The sequence below is a fragment of the Cygnus olor genome, chromosome 17 (genome assembly GCF_009769625.2).
Source record: "Cygnus olor isolate bCygOlo1 chromosome 17, bCygOlo1.pri.v2, whole genome shotgun sequence".
Lineage (NCBI taxonomy): Eukaryota > Metazoa > Chordata > Aves > Anseriformes > Anatidae > Cygnus > Cygnus olor.
The window spans coordinates 5,320,645-5,339,101 of record NC_049185.1 but is presented as its reverse complement, the minus strand read 5'-3'; the positions used below and the strand labels follow the sequence as shown (position 1 = coordinate 5,339,101).

Below are 18,457 nucleotides of genomic sequence, written 5' to 3'. Positions count from 1 at the left end.
GTTTGTGGCCTATGATGGAGGAGGTTGGCACTGCAACAGGAAGAACTGAGGGAATAGGTTGTGGTTTGATCATTCCACTGGCAAAACGGTGAGAGACTGGTGTGCTGGCTTGCTCTTGTGCTTGCTGAAAATCTTCGTCTGTTCAAGAGCACAGGGTACAGGAATGGAGGAGCCCAACTAGAATGGGGAAAGGAAAAGTTAAAGGCCCAGTAAACTGTAAGTGGTATTGGAGAAGGCAGTGTCTGTCCCACCTGGAGTTTTGAATGCAGAGCAATTGTAACACCAAGGTGTTTGTGTGCTGCTCCAGTAAAGAACGTTCTGGGGAGTGGTAATTCATAGGGCTTACAAGGTACCCTTCCTGAGCCTGAGAGCAAAGTCCTGCTTCCCGAAGATGTACTGTACCTGGGAGCACCTCCTAGCACCGGGTCTGGGCATGTCCTGGGCACATCCCAGTGCCATTACGGGTATGTTCAGCCTTCAGCCCTTGGTGAGATATGCTGTGCACTGATCGTGCGCTTTAAGCAGCAGGTAGGTTGCTTTATGGTGCTGCGTCTGTTATTGGTATTGCAGGGTATGACAGATCCCTGAGTATGTATTCGCTCCTTCTGTGACTAGCATCCAAGTCAAACAGTGATGCTTACTAGCGTGTGCTGTGGGTGGTGGTTTTGTTGTTGTTGGTTCTGTACAGTTGTGCTGACAGCCCTGAGGCTCTACTGTAGAGAAATGGCTGGGTATGGGGGGAGTATCCAAGTGAGTTTCTATGGAAACTCAGACATTTTTGTCTTGAAGAGCTTCTGGCTGTCAAGTTACATCTCTATACAAGGAGGTGTCTTATGCAGATTGTGATATTTTCCTGTGCATTAGCTGTGCCCAAAATAAAACAGAACTTGCTGGTGTTGGATATCCTAATCCTGTTTAGTTTACTGCCATACGGACAGTTGGTTCAAGCCCTGTGGGGGGTCTGATGCTTTCTTAGAATTGTGGGATAATTCAGGCTGGAGGTCTCTAGACCCATCTCCTGCTTGAAGCAGGGAAAACTTCAAAATCAGGTCAGGATGCTGAGAGCCTTGTCTTGTCAACGGTGGAATAGCCATCCTTGGTGGTATTTAGAAAACAGAGTGCTTGACCATCCGACTTGTTTTTTCTTTATTCCATGCAAATTTCCATTCCTGCAATTGGACACTCACCTCTCATCCTCACCTGTTCACTACAAATAGGAGTCTGGCTCTGTCTTTTTCTGTAACAACCCATTACCTTGAAAAACAGCAACTGACTCTCTCCTTAGCCTGCTATTCTCTGTATTGAACAAACCCAAACCATTTGATGATTTTGAGTCTTGCCTTGCATGTGCTTGTATCTCCTTGGACCTGCTCCTGCCCTGTAAGGTGGTCCTCCGCTGAACTCACAGGCTTTTTGTTTGCTGTGGAGCTCAAAGCTGGGTATTGTATTCCAGATGTCAGCTCACAAGCACTGAGCAAAGGGGAAAATAATCATTTTCCACAACCTACTGCTGTGCTCTCGCTAACAGGCCAATGTGATGCTGGCTCCCTTTGCAGGAAAGAGGTACTGCTGAATCATTCAGCTTGCTGCCCTTCAGGATCCCCCAGCTTCTTTTCTTGCAAAGCTGACTTCTAGCTAGATTTGTCGCCAGCCTATACTGATAAGTAAAGTTAGTCTGACACAGGTGCATGACTTTGCTTTTGCTGTTGAAATCCATGGTTCCTCTCAGTCCATTCTTGCTGAGTTCCTCCCACCTCCTCCCATTTGCAGCTCTGTACTCATTCTTGCAAGCCAGCCTCAGAGTTTTTTCCTAATGCAGAGCAACCAGTATGGCATGTCGATTGTGATTCCAATGGATCATACCAGTTGAAGCCTGAGTGCGTTAAAGGAAATGTAAAATCCATTCCCTAAGGCTTCCCACACCTTCATCTCTCCCAAGGGAGTAGGAAGGATCTAAGGATCTAATTAGGATCTAAGCCAGGCTTCAGCTGACGGTCTGACAAGAAAGCAAGATACAAGACTAGAGCAAAATACTAGTTATGCTGACTATCAGGGATTGCAACTGTAAATAGGCAGAACCTGGCGAGGTACCAGAACTTTAACAGGGCAGAGGGCACACAGACAAATAAATCAAACTAGTCAGGGAGTGCGCAGAGAGGGGAGGCAGCTGGGTGCCTGCCAAAATAGTTCAGAAGACAGATGTAATACCACAAACGATGTAAATTGAAAAGCAAAACTATTGTTCCATTTAACTGGAGTGCAAATACTGGAATAATTAATCAACTACATAATAATTTGTAATGGGCACTTGTAAGTTTGTTCACTACAAAGACAATTGAGTGTACCATTGTGTAGAAAAGACAAGCCAATTTCATGCTTTTTCAAGACAATTGGAAGAGGGGAGGGCTGAAAGAAAAACAGCAGCTTTGCTTAGCAGTACTTCTTTTATAGAACTATCCCTCTGCATGCAAAACTGTGCAAAAAAATATTCTTCCTGAAATACCTTTCCACTTAAGGAACCTTCTACAAGTTGGGGAAATCAACTGAACATTTGCTTTTGACTGAGGTCCCCATAGAAAGAAAGAAGCAAAGACATCTGGTACCATAAAACACCTCAACATCAGTTCTGAACACGCAGCGACCACAGGTATGCTTTTGCTAGGTCTGTACACACCATCTCTCTTTAAGTCACCAGTGGAAATGTGCAAGCACATTCCTCTGAGCTGACTTTCAGTCATTTTCAGTTTCTAGCCTTGGTAGTACACTTGAGGTGTGGGAGGAAACCTAAAGGCGTGGCTTGGGAAACGGCTTCTGCAAACCACGTCGTCTCGTGAATTTTGGTATTCATTCCTTTCAGAAGCAAACATCTGTTTGTTTTTTCAAGCTTATTACAAGGTGTTTCTAAGACACACTGAAAACAAAACATCTCATTTAAAATGGATATAGCAAAACTTCCATAAAATGTATCTCTATTTATATATAAATATGTGAAAAGAGGTGCCCCCCCAGCGTAATCTAAAGAGCATGAGCTTTCTAACTTGAATATTTTGCCTTATCCATGAATTGCTAACTTTTTTCTTTCTTGCAACTTACCCAAATTCATGGAACTGATAAGTGATGTATTTTGGGGAGGTGACCTATGGCCCAAATGCTACCAAGGAGAAATAGTAAGGAACATTAAAATGTTTTCTCCTATGGCTTTGTCATCTCTAAGAGTTTGGCGATCTCTTGCCATTTTTTTTCTTGTTACTAATCTCGGAACAAGATTTGCTGGATACGCTCATGTTTATCTTTCAATAGTAATGTTCTGGTTTGGATGGAGCTGCTGCTTGTGTTTGAAGGAAGGAGTTAACCAGCTATGCTCACGCAGCACGTACCTGTCCCACCTTAAAAGAAGTGGCCTCCCATTAAGGCTCCAGCTTTCTCCAGACTGGGCAGGAAGTGCAGTCCTCAATGTTTAGTTCTACGTCCAGAGAGATCTGGCAGGTCTGTAAGGGATATGCTTTTTTGACCAAATTGTTTTAATTTTCCCAAGAACTCTCAGGAAAAAGCTCCAAAAAAAAAAAAAAAAACCATAACTTTTCCATAATTTGAAGAATGACACTTTTTTTTTTTAAATAAAGCTTCCATAGGATCAGGCAAGTAATAATGATGCCAGAACTGCCAGCCTATAAATTACCCAATGCTCCATGTCCTGTGAATCTTGAGACCTGGCTAGTTGGCAGGGCTGCTTTGCTGAGCTACTTCAACCACATCATGAATTTTTAATTGTCAAAAATACATGGGGGCGGGGGGGGGGGAGTAATTCTGTGCCAACTGCAACAATTAAGGGACTGGGGGGAGAGCGAGCAGAGGGCTCTTGCACCATGTTCCATGCTCGGCTTTCCACAGGAAATTAATGCAAGCAGGAATTAATTTGCACTATTCACCGTGTTAGTTGTTCCTGCGGGGACCTGGGGTTTTCCTCCCCTTGTAACTTAAACGTTGTCATATCGGGAAAACAGAGCAGGCGGTTTTACCGAGAGGGGAAGCTCCCTGGAGTCTCACACCACCAGGAGAAGCGGTTTGGCTCTCGGTCAGCCGTGCGCTGGGGGGCTGAAGGAGGGCTCAGGCGCACCTCTGCGCTGTTTTCCCGTCCCCTACCGGCAGCTCGGCCGCCACCGGCCCCGGGCTCGCCCCATCCCGCGGGGGGGGGGGCCTCGGTGGGGCCGCCCCCGCTGACCTCGGTGGGGCCTCCCCCAGGCACCGGCAGCTCGGCTCCGACCGCGGCCTCCCCGGGGGCGCTCCGCGGCCGACGGGGCCGTGCCGAGGCCCGGGACCCTCCGCACTCCCCTCAGCCCCGGGCCGGGCCCCCCCCCCCCGGTGCCGCCGCCCCCGTGTCCCCCGTCCGCCCCCAGCCACCTACCGGGGGACAGCGGCGGCCTCCGCCAGCGGCTTCCGCCTCCGTGCGCCGCCACCCGGAACCCGGCGCGGCCCCGCCCGCCCGCCGAGGGAGGGGCGGCGGCGGCGGCTGGGGCCGGGCCGGGCGGGGGGAGCCGCAGCCGGGGCTGTCGGGGCCGTTCCCGCGGAGAGGGGGCGTGCGGCGGGACTACAACTCCCGGCGTGCCCCGCGCCGGGCCGTGCAGCGGCCGTTCTCGCGAGACTCGCGCCGGGACTTCATTTCCCTACAGCCCTCAGCGCGCCGGAAGCGGGGGGAGAGCCGCTTCCGGGCCTGGCGTGTGGCGGAGCGGTAGCGGCGGTTGAGGGGGAGCGGCGGCGGGGATGGACGTGACCGGGCCCGAGACCGACTGGCGCAGCACCAACTTCCGCCAGAAGCTCGTCAGCCAGATGTGAGTGCGGGCCGGCCGCTGGTAGGCCGCGGGGCCGCCGTTCCCGGAGCTCCCCCGTCCTCCGGCCGCGGCCCCCCCCCGGCCCGGCCCTTCCGGCTCCCCCCGCCCCCGGTGCCGGCTCCCCGGCCTGCCCCACAGCCGCTGCTCCTGAGCTTTTTGTCCGGCAGCGCCCGCAGGGCGGCTACGTTCGGTTCTGTGAACCCCCCGTTATAACCTTACGTCTGACTTCTGTAGCGAAATGGAAGTGTCAGTGACTGAATTCGTTAGTTATCGTGCTTTTGTAGGTCTAGAACAACTGTCATAGTCGGTATCTACGTGATAGCGTAAAGGTTGTTTAAAAGCAATAAAGTTCAGCTTGTTGCCTTCTCGGTCATCATCTGTGAAACGGTCGCTTTACTCGAGTCACTTTGCAGCTCTCGGTGCTTTCTCTGTGACAGGGAGGCTCTTTCACCCTACAGAGGGTGCTTACTGTAGGGCTGGAAGCACTGCTCCGTGCTTCTGAAGCAATGTTAAAATCTTTATTTCTGGGTGCTTGAAAGGCTTGATCGTGCTTTGTTGCTTATGAGAATCAGCATTTAAAACAAACTGTTTCTTTGCAATACATGAAGAATATGCTGATTGCATGTGGTTTTAGTGCCTAGCTGTGGGCTTTCCTCGTGGTGATGTTTCAGAATTAAAATGTTAGGGTATTCGTGAAAGAAATAGGATCGTGAGTGTTTGTCAAAGCTGTGCGAGCTGCTTTGGTGTCAGAGCTGATGTTTTGCTGTCTAAACTCTCTGCAGCATCTCTTGTCAGATTAATCTGTTGCATTTTCCTCTCCTTTTCTATTTCTTCATCAAAGCAAAACCCCCCAAACCGCTCTCTGATGCTGTGTAACTATAAGGAAATAAATCTGAGTCAGCTGAAACAAAGCTCAGTGCAGTAACCTTTTGTTGTTTGTGCATTTGCTCTGCAAGCGGTCGCTGTCTTTCTGTGAGCAGCAAACAACGACAGACGCTTCGGGGGAAGCTTATAAGTAAGAGATAAACACTGAACAGGTCAGTAGTAATTTTTTTAAAGGTTGATGGCATATAAAGAGATGTCAACTATCTCACACTTTTAATTCTTGCAAGAAAGAATTAAAATTTCTTCTGTTTAGTCTTGCATATGTGCACAGCTGTATTTTTTATCTGTGCACTTTTTGTTATCAATGTATTGACAGTCTTTCCTCCCTCCTCCCCCAGGATTGTGTTCTGTGGGTGATGTTTCTTACTTGCACTCCATCCTGCTTTGTGGTATCTTACAGATGTTTCCATTCACTGTCTTATTTAAAGAGCAAGCATACTTGGTACTGGGATAAGTGTGCAATGACTGCAGTGGATTTTTTTTTAAAGTGTATTAGTGTGTACTAGATATCAGCAGATGACTTGGTTTCATGTTGGTGCTGGAATAAAGGAAGGCTAGCCAGAAGTAGAGTTTATAATAGATAGGTGCCTGAATTTCAAGATTTTTTTTTTACATAGTAATATTGTCTGGATAAACATTTCATGGATACCGTGCGCAGTAGGTATCTTAGTGAACGTGTCTGCGTGTAGTTGGATCACCACTTCAGAGACTGCTGCACTTGAGGGCCTCGGAAGCCCTGCTCAGCACTGGGTCCTTGCCTAACTGCAGGCCCAAGCAGGACTCACGCGGTTGTGAGACCCAGGACTGCCAGAGCTCAGATGACTGAGGCCAGGGAGCAGCTTTGGTTCCTCCCACGTTGTTCCAAGAGAGCAATGATGCAGGAGTATGAATATTTGCACTTTCAAGGCACCCTTTTATTCCGGCCCTTACAGCGAACAGGCATGTACCGGTGCCTTGGGAGTCTCTCTCTAAATGCCTTTCCTTAATATGCTTTTAAACGTTGGTATTGCCTGAAGGACAAACCTGAGGTGGGTTGCGTGGTGGTAACCTCAGTGCCTAGTTGCGCACAGTTCCTGCGCCGAGCTGCTTCTAGCCTGGGGTAAAAGGGAATCGTGTAGAACAGGGGGGGTAACTTCAGCTGCGTGATGGTCCATAAAAGTGGTGTTCAGCTTTCTGCCTGGTTTTGATGTATATATTCACAATTCAGATCAAGCAGGTTTTAGCTAACGATTCAGCTAGATGAGAAGAAAGAGCATGCATGAGCATAAGTAAGGATGGGGAGGTGGAGAGCACGGGAAAGGAGGCAGAAGTGGGCGCAGGAACGAGCAAGCAGGAGGCGAGTGGATCAGCTCGAGTTCCTCGAGTGTGTGTGTGTGGGGAGATTGTCACATATTTCATAGAGAGCAGCAATGCAAACAAAATCAGTTCATAAAGCAGCCTTAGTTTTATATTCCAGTCTGGGCTGTCTGATGAGATTTTTTGGGAGGGGGGGACCAAAAAGATGGATGTTCCTCCTGTCCTGGTACTACAGAAAGGGAGGAGTTTGTTTTATAAATGCCCATTTTGACACAGCTATGAACCAAGAAGCTTCTGCCTCTGTAGTGCAAGTGTTTGCGTTGCCATGCAATGAACCTGAAGGAGAAATTTGTCGAAGTTAAAAATAACTCAGGAAAAGTGTTTATTCTTAATCTGGGTAGTTCTTCAGCACTGCTGATTGCACAGCCACACAAACAGTTGCACTGGTGTAACCTGGTGGGGAGGCTTCTGAAGGAATCACTCCTGCGGGAGGATTTTCTATGCCTTTGAAGCTCTGAGGGGGTGGTTCTGTGTGGCAGGATGGAGATTTTCCTCCCGGCAGAGCTGGAAAGAAAGATAATGCTAAGAGAAGGCCTTACAGGGGCTGGATTGTCCTTTGCTTTCTCTGTGGCTGAAGGCGGCATTGTGTGGGGCTGAGGCTGTTCCGAGATATCTGGGGTCTCCTGGTTTGGGTTTTCTGCTGGCCACTGTTGTCGCATGGGCTTTCTTGCAGTGAGGGTTGTCATTAGTCGTGCTATGTCCAACCTGGAACTAACAGAAATGTTGTGTGGGTCGCTGTTGTGTGCCCAAGATCAAGCAATTAACGTTTAATGCATTTGGTGGTGGTTATCTGGAGGTTTTTGAAGCTTGTAATGTGGATGGCTGTGGTTAATGGCTTACCAGCATGCTTTTATTTCTCTTCCTGTTGTTGTTTTAAGCAAGAAAGATTTGTTTTGAGTGACCGGTCTTTTTCATGAGCCAGCATCTGGTGGTGGTAATGTGGGGCTGGTCCTAGAACTCATTGCCCTTTTGTTTCATTGGAAGTCCTGGTGCAGTTGCGGTGTGAAGGAGAGGAGAGCTGGTAGAGTGGTGAAGGAGAACGTGTTTTGCAAGATTTTTCTGCTAGACCAGTTGGCCTGAGTGAGAGGTCGCAGTTGTAGGGCTGGAAACAAACTTCTTGGAAAGGGAGGGGGAATTCCTGAAGCTGGTAGTGGTGCTGGATGCTTCATGGCATCAGTTTTGAGTGTTGTGCACAAATAGAAAAAGGCAGAGCTTTAGTACACATCTTACATGTTTAGTAAGTGCTTGTGAGGCAGATGAAGGCTGAATTGGCTGGTACATCTGGTTTTCAAAGTTTTGTTGAATTTCATTTCTGGAAGGATGCGATGCATTGTTTGGTACACTTGACTCAGTGTAAAGCTGTCTTTTTTCTAGTGACTTTCCCAGCCTTTTACCTTAAGTATTTTTGTGCTGGTTGAAGATAAATATGGGGACAAAGAAACAGATGAGGAAGAAGAAACCACACACAGCTGAACTTGTGGAATACTAAGAGATACGGCATGGAGTGCTAGGCAGCATCAAAAGAAAATGGTAGCTGCATAGAATAAATAATTTGCTGTGGCTTTTTTTTCAAAGTTCCTGCTATGACATTGATCACAGTCTCTGTTATCAGCCACTCTAGTACTAGCTGCATGTTATGTCCTTTGTTTGCATCTGCATCAGCTTGTCTTTCTGCCTGCTCAGTTCTTGGTGGCCTTGAAATGAGAGGCATTATCGTACTGTGGGACTAAGGTGGTAAGGAAGATTCAGAGAGTACCGTGGGTTTAGAGGCAGCTTTTCTGAAAGAGAAAGTATTGGAAAGAGGGAGGTGAAGAACTGGATGCATTTCTTCCTCTGCAGCACAGTTCTTTCATGAGGAGCTTGCTTGCATATGAAAGAATATTTATTTGTTATGTTCAGATTCTGCTTCATTTTAAATAACCTTCCTGTGTAACCAGCGTTTTTAGTGTCTGTCAGGCCACATAAGCAGGTTACCATGAGGGAGACATGCAGGTGGCAATGCTCTGCTCCCTATTTCTTTGCAAGTTACACCAGGTGAGCTACATGCTACGGCTTTGCAAGGTAAGGGTGCGAGCTGGGACAGCTTCAGCTGCTTCGCCTAAGTCTGCTGCATCTGCGCTTCTTGCCTGTCTTGGGGGGGATACTGAGTTATTTCAGGATGCTGGACTAGCTCACTGCTCACACAAGCACCGCTCGTGCTCGTAAGGGAGGTGGTCAGAACTCAAGGGGGCAGAAAGCAGCAGTCCCCCCTTCAGGCTGCATGAAGCTTCCAGGGATCCCAACCCTAAGATGCATTTACGGTAGGGTAGTTTCTCATTCAACAGCAGGTACTGAGAAATGGGTTGCTGAGATGGTAATTAAAAGGTGAAAGTATTTCCTGGTAACTTGCTTGTGGAATGCAGGCAGCAGCTGCTAGGCTGTTGTAAAACGGAACAGGTTTTGCAGTGAAGTGAAACGTTTCCAAGAAGAGCATGCCCAGCAGATTTGAATAGGGCTGCCCTCCTGTCTGAGTCCTTGATTTAAGATGTTTTTGTCTCAGTGCTTATATGACTGTGGAATTGCTTGGTTTTCGATGTGCTGAGGATACATGCTGGAGGGAAGGGATGCCATCCAGAGGGACCAGGGCAAGCTGGAGAGCTGGGCCTGAGCCTCATGGAGTTCAACAAGGCCAAGTGCAAGGTCCTGCACCTGGGCTGGGGCAATTCAAGCACAAATCCAGGCTGAGTGGAGAACAGAATGAGAGCTGCCCTGAGGAGAAGGACCTGGGGGCATTGGTTGATGAGAAGCTCAACATGAGCCAGCAATGGGCACTTGCAGCCCAGAAAGCCACCCGTACCCTGGGCTGCACCAAAAGCAGACCCCACAGCGTCTTTCCAGTACCTAAGGGGGACTGCAGAAAAGCTGGGGGGGGACTCTGTGACAGGGGGTGCGCTGATAGGACAGGAGTAACGGCTTTAAACTAAAAAAGGGGAGGTTTAGATTAGATATAAGGAAGAAATTCTTTACTCCGAGGGCAGTGAGGCGCTGCCACAAGCTGCCCAGAGAAGCTGTGGCTGCCCCATCCCTGAAGTGCCCAAGGCCAGGCTGGATGGGGCTTTGGGACACCTGGTGCGGTGGGAGGTGTCCTGCCCATGGCAGGGGTTTGATACTAGGTGGTCTTTAACGTCCCTTCCAATCCAAACCGTTCTGAGTCTGTGAACGCCTCTTCTTCCCTGCCAATTTCTTTAGCAGAGTGTTTTTGCGTGTGGGGTTTATTTCCTTTTCATCTCATGCTTTCAGTTTCTCATCCAGAGGTTAGATCTAGTTCCAGTTTACTAGAGGTGTGATGGCCCTGTAGTTCTCATTGGTAAATAGAAAAGAACAGTAAGGGGGTAAAAAAAGGTTTTTATTATCAACTGTCCATCAGCAGGGCCTTCTTCTTACCTACTGCTCATTGCCTAAAAGCGTTTGTTTTACCAAGCTCTTTTTATTATTCCACCTTATGTTTAGAGGATTCTTTTGGATATGCTTGGCACTATGCAGGCTTGAGCCTGTAGTTCATTGAACATGGATTACATTAATCCAGTCATTCAGCTTTCCTCAAATCAACAGGTCCTAGTATTTTGTCAGACTAACACTTCAAGCAGCAAAGTAATGGCTTGCTTAGCCATTATTCTTGAATATCTGCAAAGAACTAATTTCTAAAAGGCAACAAAAATTGACTTTTTTCCTCAGTTATTTGAAGAAATTTTAAAGAGCAGCAATTGTAAGTAATGTGTTTTTTGTTTTTTAATCTATAAATGGATTTATCAATAAGAGAGGGGTAAAAAGCTGTTACACAAACATTTCTAACTACAGAAAGTATTTTCTGATGTCCTCAGTTAATGCGCAGCATTGTTTTTTTTTCTTTTTCAGTGATGAAGCTATGAGGAAGGCTGGTGTTGCCCATAATAAGTCCAGCAAAGAGATGGAGAGCCACGTGTTTATGAAGGCCAAAACAAGGGTAAAGTATCTGTTTGTTTCCTGAAGTTATTGGGATGTCAGAAACTTGTAAACCATCCACAGAAATAGCACACCCAATGTATGTGGTTAGCTGCCAGTCTCTGCTTAGAGTACCTAGTTATGCAAGATTTTGGATTTGTGAGTGTTCCTTTTACCCTGAGGGGAAATGAAGTGTTCTGCGTCCAATACGTGCAGCAGACTGGACTTCAGGTCAAGAGAGCTTTGCTGATATTGCAGCATTTAATGCATACGTGGGACTGTGCTTCATTAAATCTTATCTAAAGACTTGTATGTAGTGAATTGCATAGAGTTTGCTTTATCTACAGTGTAGATGTAGTCCATCTAACCAGTTTAGTGATCAGGAGAGACTGAGATATCAATAAAAAGGCTGTGTTAGGAGTAAGACAAAGGAAATTTCTGTGGTCTCTGTGAAAGTCTGGTTATTGTATACAATTCTAGACACTACCCAAATGTATAAGCTTCTTTCCTGGGCTTGTGTTATAAGAAATGGGATGCTATTGCTGTCTACAGACAAGACACGTTTGAGATGGAACTTGGTGAAAGTTTTATAAAACTTATTTATGCCTGCTGAGGGCATTCTCACTGGTGAGTGGGTGCTTATAGGAGCAGGGAGACTATCTCAGCACTTTGGCAGACTCTCTCGTGCATTATGATGCACGTTAATTAATTGCTGCAAAGACTATTTGTCCTTTCACTTCTGGCACTTCTACCAGGTGTAAGTCTTAAAAACAATTAAGTTAATATGTTTAATAATAATAACTTAGCATAAAAAAGTTCTTGTAGTATGAATATGACCTAGTTAAAGGACTGAAGTGAGTCAACGTACCCAATAAGAAATTTTGATCCTTAAGGAAAGAACTAGAATGGATGAGAAATGGAAAATGGATGTATTGGTATATAATCAGGTATACACACTATGTTACTGTTAGTATGACTGTCACAGAGGTTCTTTCCAGTGAATTTTGTGGGCTTTTGGGCTTCTTGGACCATCAACCACACTGACCTTCTGGTAAAAAGCATTCCCACTTAGTTCATGAACAGACTACAAGGCCTGTGAGCTTTTAGTTTACTTACAAGGACCAAAGTAAAATCTGGTACATTGAGGAAGAATACTAAAGGACCAGAAAGTCATGGTTGCTCTGTTTTTATTTCCTGTGCTGAAACACTGTTTTTTTACCTTCAGGAGGAGTATCTTTCTCTTGTGGCCAGACTTATTATCCATTTTCGAGATATCCGTAAGTAATTTTTATCCCAGTGACTGCTCATTGGGGGGGAATAAAAGTAAATCTTCTGGCTTGTATGTGTGGTTCTGCATGTGACTCCTCACAAGTTGCTCCAAAACTTTGCCCAGTAATATACATGCTTAACTTCTAAATATTGTTTCTTTTACAACATCCATCTACAATTGAAGAGTCTTTGAGTGAGAAATTATTTAACGTTACTAATTCTGCACCTTCCAATTTTTTCCTGTATTTGTGCTTTATTTTCACTGTTTTTGTAGTGTTCTGAGTACAAAATTGGGTTATTTAATGTGTTTTATATGACTACAAAGATAAAAATACCTTTTTCCACTCAGCTTGTTACAGCTATGATACAGCTGTCTGGATAAATTGTTTGGATCTAACTACAGTAGACAGTGATTTTTATTTTTTTTAAAATTACTGTGTGACTATTTCTTGAAGAGTGTATTTGAAATGTCAAATCCGTGTGATGAGATTAACAAAGGTAATTAATGTGGTGTTCTTTTGCAGACAATAAGAAATCTCAAGCCTCAGTCAGTGGTAAGAGGTCTTTTTATTATTTATGTATTTCCTTCCTTTCTGACTAGAACAGCTCAAAAACCAGGGCTGTGGTGTGCTAAGAAGGCTGTGGATTTCCTAGCTGCAATATTACTTATTGGTGGAGGAAAGGAAAGGCAGCGCAGTAGTCTTGTGAGTTGTTCAGTGATGAGGGTGACAGGCCTAGATGGTGCTTTGGATGCAGCCCAGGAGACTTGTTTGTTTGCCTGTTTGTACTCCTGTTAGCCCACAACACGGAGATTCTTGGAAGAACAAGAGTGATTGAAAATAACCTCCTGCTGGGCATCCAGGTTTCTCCCTGTCATCAACTTTGGGTTCCTCACTGTGTTGCGTTAGAGACAAACATTGTGTCTGTGGGATGTGCGCACTACTCTGCCATTTAATTAGTTAGATCTGATCATGTCTTCTGCCTCTGTGCTAATTCTTAAAGCAGTTACACTAGGAAATTAGTACGATGTTCCTAGTGATGATGATGAAAATGAGTACATCATTGGGATTGATTAACATCCCACCTAGACAGTTAAAAACAGTGTAAGTATTCTTAAGGAAGAGGAGGTGTTGCATTCTGTACCGTATGTTCAGTTTTGTCCTTCTGAATTGCCATTCCTTCTTTGACTTCACTTTTCTATATGCCCAGGATTGAGATTGTGACAATTCTCTTGAAAAGCACTGAATTTATCGTCTGTATGAAAACATGATGTTATGGTGGGAAACTGCATCGCAAAGGACTTCCTCTGGTTTGAGCACTGCTCCTCCGGAGGAGGAAGAGGCCAATAGAATCCACAGTGGGAACTCTGTTCTTCGTGTGCTTTTTTTGAGGTTACAAGTGGTATAGCTGCATGGAGTTTTGTTGGCAGCCTGTTTTGACTTGCATATAAATTCAGAGGTGGCTAATGAGTTCCTTTTGTATGATATATTTAGAATCTATTTGCAACTTTACAAATCTGAAGCACTTTAAATAATCTTCACTCTGTTTACAGAGAGGCAGAGACCTGCCAGAAGCTTGTGGTCTTTCAGGTAGAGCAGTGAGCGTTAGGTTCTAAGGGTTTGGATCTAGTTGTGGTCTGAAGCCAGCAGATCAGAGAGTGGATGCTGGAAAGCAGAAGATTTTGGGGAGGCAATTGCATGGCTGGCTACATAATGTTTACTGTTTTCTTTGTAGATCCCATGAATGCCCTGCAGAATCTGACTGGGGGTCCCCCAGCAGGGGCACCTGGAATGGGCATGGCTTCCCGAGCTCAAGGAGCACCGATGGCTGGGATGGGTGGCCTTGGCCCAATGGGACAACAGATGAGTCTCCCAGGGCAGCAGCAGCCTCCTGGGACCTCGGGAATGGCCCCTCACGGTATGCCTGGTGTCTCTACAGCTACTCAGCAGAGTAAGTGTTTGGTTTGTTTCAATCACTGAAACGGTTGGATCAGTCTTTCAGTAAATAGCTCTTTTCCACAAGGAGAGGGTACTGAAAGAATTTCATACTGCTGGCTAAATCAGCCGAGGGAACTGTTGGAAGAGTTGATTTCAGACACTTGATTTCAGACAGGTTTACTGGGATAAATTTCTTCTTAAGCATAGAGAGGAACAGCCTCTCTTCTATGAGCAAATGCTTCTCCCATCCTCCAAGATGTCAACTTCAGAACTTTGTTCTGTGAAACCCACGTATACTTTCTATGGCTGTTATGCAGAGAGGCCACCAGCAGGAAGCATATGTTTTCATAGAACCATAGAATATCCCGAGTTGGAAGGGACCCATAAGGATCATCAAGTCCAACTCCTGGCACTGCACAGGTCTGCCCAAAAGTTTAGACCATGTGACTAAGTGCACAGTCCAATCTCTTCTTAAATTCAGACAGGCTTGGTGCAGTGACTACTTCACTGGGGAGCCTGTTCCAGTGTGCAACCACCCTTTCGGTGAAGAACCTCTTCCTGATGTCTAGCCTAAACTTCCCCTGCCTCAGCTTAACACCGTTCCTGCGGGTCCTATCACTGGTGATAACGCAGAATAGGTCACCTGCCTCTCCACTCCCCTTCGCGAGGAAGTTGTAGACTGCGATGAGGTATCCCTTCAGCCTCCTCTTCTCCAGGCTGAACAGGCCAAGTGACCTCAGCCGCTCCTCATATGTCTTCCCCTCTAGGCCCTTCACCATCTTCGTCACCCTCCTCTGGACACTCTCCAACAGTTTAATGTCCTTTTTGTACTGTGGTGCCCAGAACTGCACACAGTACTTGAGGCGAGGCCGCACCAGCGCAGAGTAGAGCAGGACAATCACTTCCCTTGACCAACTAGCAATGTTTTCTTCAATAGCTTCTATTTCTTAGAGAATTCTGTGGAGACTAAGGTGTGATCCTGTTGTGGTCTTCCAGGTGGCCACGGAGCCATACAATTTCTGCACATTTTTACATTTTCAATTTGGTTGCTGACTAAATACAGGCAGGGGGCTGTAGAGATAGTAGGCAGTGTTATCAATTCTACTGTAAACGTACCTGCTCCATTTGAGGATGCAAAAGTATATGCTGTTAGTGATGAGTATTTTATACTTTAGTGATTATCTTCAATTATTGTGGAGTAATACTGTGTAACTGTCTCTTGTACTGTTTGGCTTTCACGTTTTAAGCATAGCCTCCCTTCTTTTTAGCCCAACTTCAGCTTCAGCAGATAGCTCAGCAGCAACAGCAGCAGCAGCAGCAATTCCAGCAGCAACAGGTGGCTTTGCAGCAGCAGCAGTTCCAGGCCCAGCAGTCAGCCATGCAACAACAATTTCAGGTCCAGCAGCAGCAAGCAGCAGCAGCTGCAGCAGCCCAACAGCAACAGCAGCAACAGCAGCAGTTGCAAGCCGTCCAGCAGCAGCAGCAGCACATGCTGAAACTGCAGATGCAGCAGCAGCAAAACCAACAGCAGGTGATGACAAACAAGAATTACAATGGCAATTGAGGTGATCTGTGACCAGTTACTTGTCAAGTGAGATTTGGCTTGCATGGAAGTACTGAGTATCAGCTCTTCCCATTATTAATACACTTCCACTTTGGGATAGAACTTCAGTTTAGACTGGCAACGTTACATTACAACCCAGAAGGAAGGTTTAACAGTGCAGGTTTTTGGTTGCTTTCTTCTGCCATAGCAATAGAGAACCAAAAACCTTTTTCTCCTTGTAAACATCAGGACATTGTTTCATCCTGACAAGAACAGGGGTGTGGTAAAGAACTAAAAGCACTGTATTATTCTAGAAACAGTGGTTATTTTGTCATTGTGTGAATTACAGATTGCTACTTTAAAAAATGTGTACTGAGCACTTACATGCATCATCCTTAGGCACAAGAGCAGAAGAGGAAACTTCAGCTGTCATGCTCTTGTGCATTTCTGGTAAATGGCAGTGCTGATGCAGGCTGATTACATTTAAGAAGTGATTCTTTAGCCCCTTTGTAAAGGAAAAAGTGATGGGCTTCATCTTTGCCTTTGAAAACTATTTTAGTATAGTGAGAAAAGCTTGGAATAGTGAAACCACAGGACGTGCACTACATAGAGTTGAGATATCTGGAGAGTGAGTTGATAAGAGGTCTGGGCTTTCTATACAGGCTTGAAAACTCAGCCTGTTATATCAGGATTCAGTTTGCTTTTGATCTACGCTATAAAAATAAGGCTGCCATTGCATTGCTGGAAGCTTTAGCATCCTGGCTTTTCCTGCTTTTCAGATGCAGCAGCAACAGCAGCAACAGCAACTACAGCGAATTGCCCAAATGCAGCAGCTGCAGGCAGCGCAGGCTATGCAGGCACAACAGCAGCAGCAGCAACAACAGCAACAAATCCCACAGCAGCAGCTACAGCAGCAGCCACCTCAACAAGTAATGCAACAGCAGATTCAACAGATGCAGCAGCAGCAGCAGCAGCAGCAGCAGCAACAGCAGCAACAGGTTGCTCAGGCACAACAGTCTCAGCTTCCACCACAATCCCAGCCTCAACCCCAGCCCATGGTATCTCAGGCACAGGCAATCTCGGGACAAATTCCTGGTCAGGTTATGCCTGTTACTCTCACGCCACAGCAATTAAAAGCAATGCAGGTAAGGGCTGGTGACCATTTCATTGTTGGTTCATTATGATCCTCTAAAGAAATAAAAAGTTTCCTTGACTTTTGCTAATAACAAAGTAAGAAAAAAGCATAGTTTATTAAGAGATCTGTAGTTAGGTTGTTTGAGTATGGTGGTTTTAAAGGTTTATGTCTGGACCTGTCAGAAGAGAACGGTTTAGTATCAGCGAAGAACAGGGATTCTATAAATGTGTGAAAACCATTTACGAATCTAAAAAAATCACTGCCTTGATTTGTTGTTCTTGAACGTTTGCTTGTTGCTTTGAGGTACCTAGTGCATGTGGCTGGAGCCAGTGTTGGCTCTTCAGCACACTGGCTTTGCTTCTGCTGCCATGTTTAGAGGTTTTGGACGAAATTTAAGATACTAGTACTTCCTGACTTGAAGAGAATGTGGACAAGATGATGGTTTTACTGTGAACGTCTTACTGCTTCATTGTAGAAGCTGAGTCATCCTGTTAATGTTGCAGCTTTTCAAACTGAACTGCCGCATTAGTCATGAGTGCTGTGTGCTGTTGAGCAAAAAGCTCAGATGTCATTCTGAAGCCTGCTTTTCTCTGAGCATTGCTGGGGGAGTAGTGGAGTGTCAGCCACTCTTGAGAAATTCTTGACCCTCCACGGAATGGATGGAGTATCCACTATGTGCTCCTACCAATTAAGCTAGTAGTTAGATGTCATGTACATCCCTCTGACTTGTCCTAATGAATGTATAGACATTTGAAATGCTGGTCATTAGTATATGTTTAAATTTTAAAATGTTATGCTTGAGAGAAATCATCACATGTAGTTAACTGTGTTTGTCTTAAAGCTGAAATATTTAGTATTGTAAGAGGACCTTACAGTACAGAGAAGTTGCAGGAAGTCATCACATCTTGGGTGCACAGTCTGAGAAGACTGTTCCAAATGTTAAGAAGCATGGGAACTTGCTTTTGTAAGGAAAGTTCATGAAACGCTTCTAGAGATGGATATGTGAAGCTGATCTTATAGTCTTGTCTCCAAAATGCCCCTTTTTATGAGTATAGTCAAAGCAATTGAAAGAGAAGTGTTACACGCTGATCAGGTACACGTGTTTACTTTGTTCTTTTTATACTCAAGGTAAGAGCTCAGCTGGTCCAGCAGCAGCAGCAGCAGGCAGCAGCAGCAGTGCAAGCAGCTCAGGCTCAAGCTGCTCAGATGGGAGCTTCAGGGCAGGTAAGAGCCCTGGAGGTAGTGTCCTTAGGTACAGGCCTGTAGCAAGTGCATGCTAAAGACGAGCATGGAAATGGGTCTCTGGTGGCTTTCTGATGAGGTCTGATCAGTCATTGCTATACAGAGGGGATATGGGCTTTTATTCTGCTTCCCCTTTGCCGGGACTCAGAGGCAGGATTTCATGGACAACCTCTTTGTGCATGCTATCTGTCCCAAGTAGGTAAGATTGTTGCCTGAAGTGATACACAAACTCACAACAGAAAGAGGGCTTTCTGTGGTCACACTGCAAGTTTGACTGTTGGTTCCTGGAGTGTATTGCCTC

The 18,457-nt window shown here is 45.7% G+C and overlaps 1 protein-coding gene across 5 annotated transcripts in view; it reads left to right on the top strand.

The window, feature by feature from the left end:
- MED15 (mediator complex subunit 15) overlaps positions 1 to 18,457 on the top strand; it is a 39,346-nt gene that overhangs the window by 4,515 nt on the left and 16,374 nt on the right. For 4 of the 5 annotated variants that reach the window (XM_040577695.1, XM_040577694.1, XM_040577692.1 and 1 more), the window contains exons 1-8: positions 4,592 to 4,829; positions 10,965 to 11,052; positions 12,256 to 12,307; positions 12,824 to 12,853; positions 14,034 to 14,249; positions 15,505 to 15,767; positions 16,559 to 16,924; positions 18,043 to 18,138. In XM_040577695.1, coding sequence (XP_040433629.1) covers positions 4,762 to 4,829; positions 10,965 to 11,052; positions 12,256 to 12,307; positions 12,824 to 12,853; positions 14,034 to 14,249; positions 15,505 to 15,767; positions 16,559 to 16,924; positions 18,043 to 18,138 — 1,179 coding nt within the window. In that variant the 5' untranslated portion in view covers positions 4,592 to 4,761. Of the gene's footprint in view, positions 1 to 4,591; positions 4,830 to 10,964; positions 11,053 to 12,255; positions 12,308 to 12,823; positions 12,854 to 14,033; positions 14,250 to 15,504; positions 15,768 to 16,558; positions 16,925 to 18,042; positions 18,139 to 18,457 lie in introns of those variants that run through there. The other variant, XM_040577693.1, reaches the window with a different exon arrangement.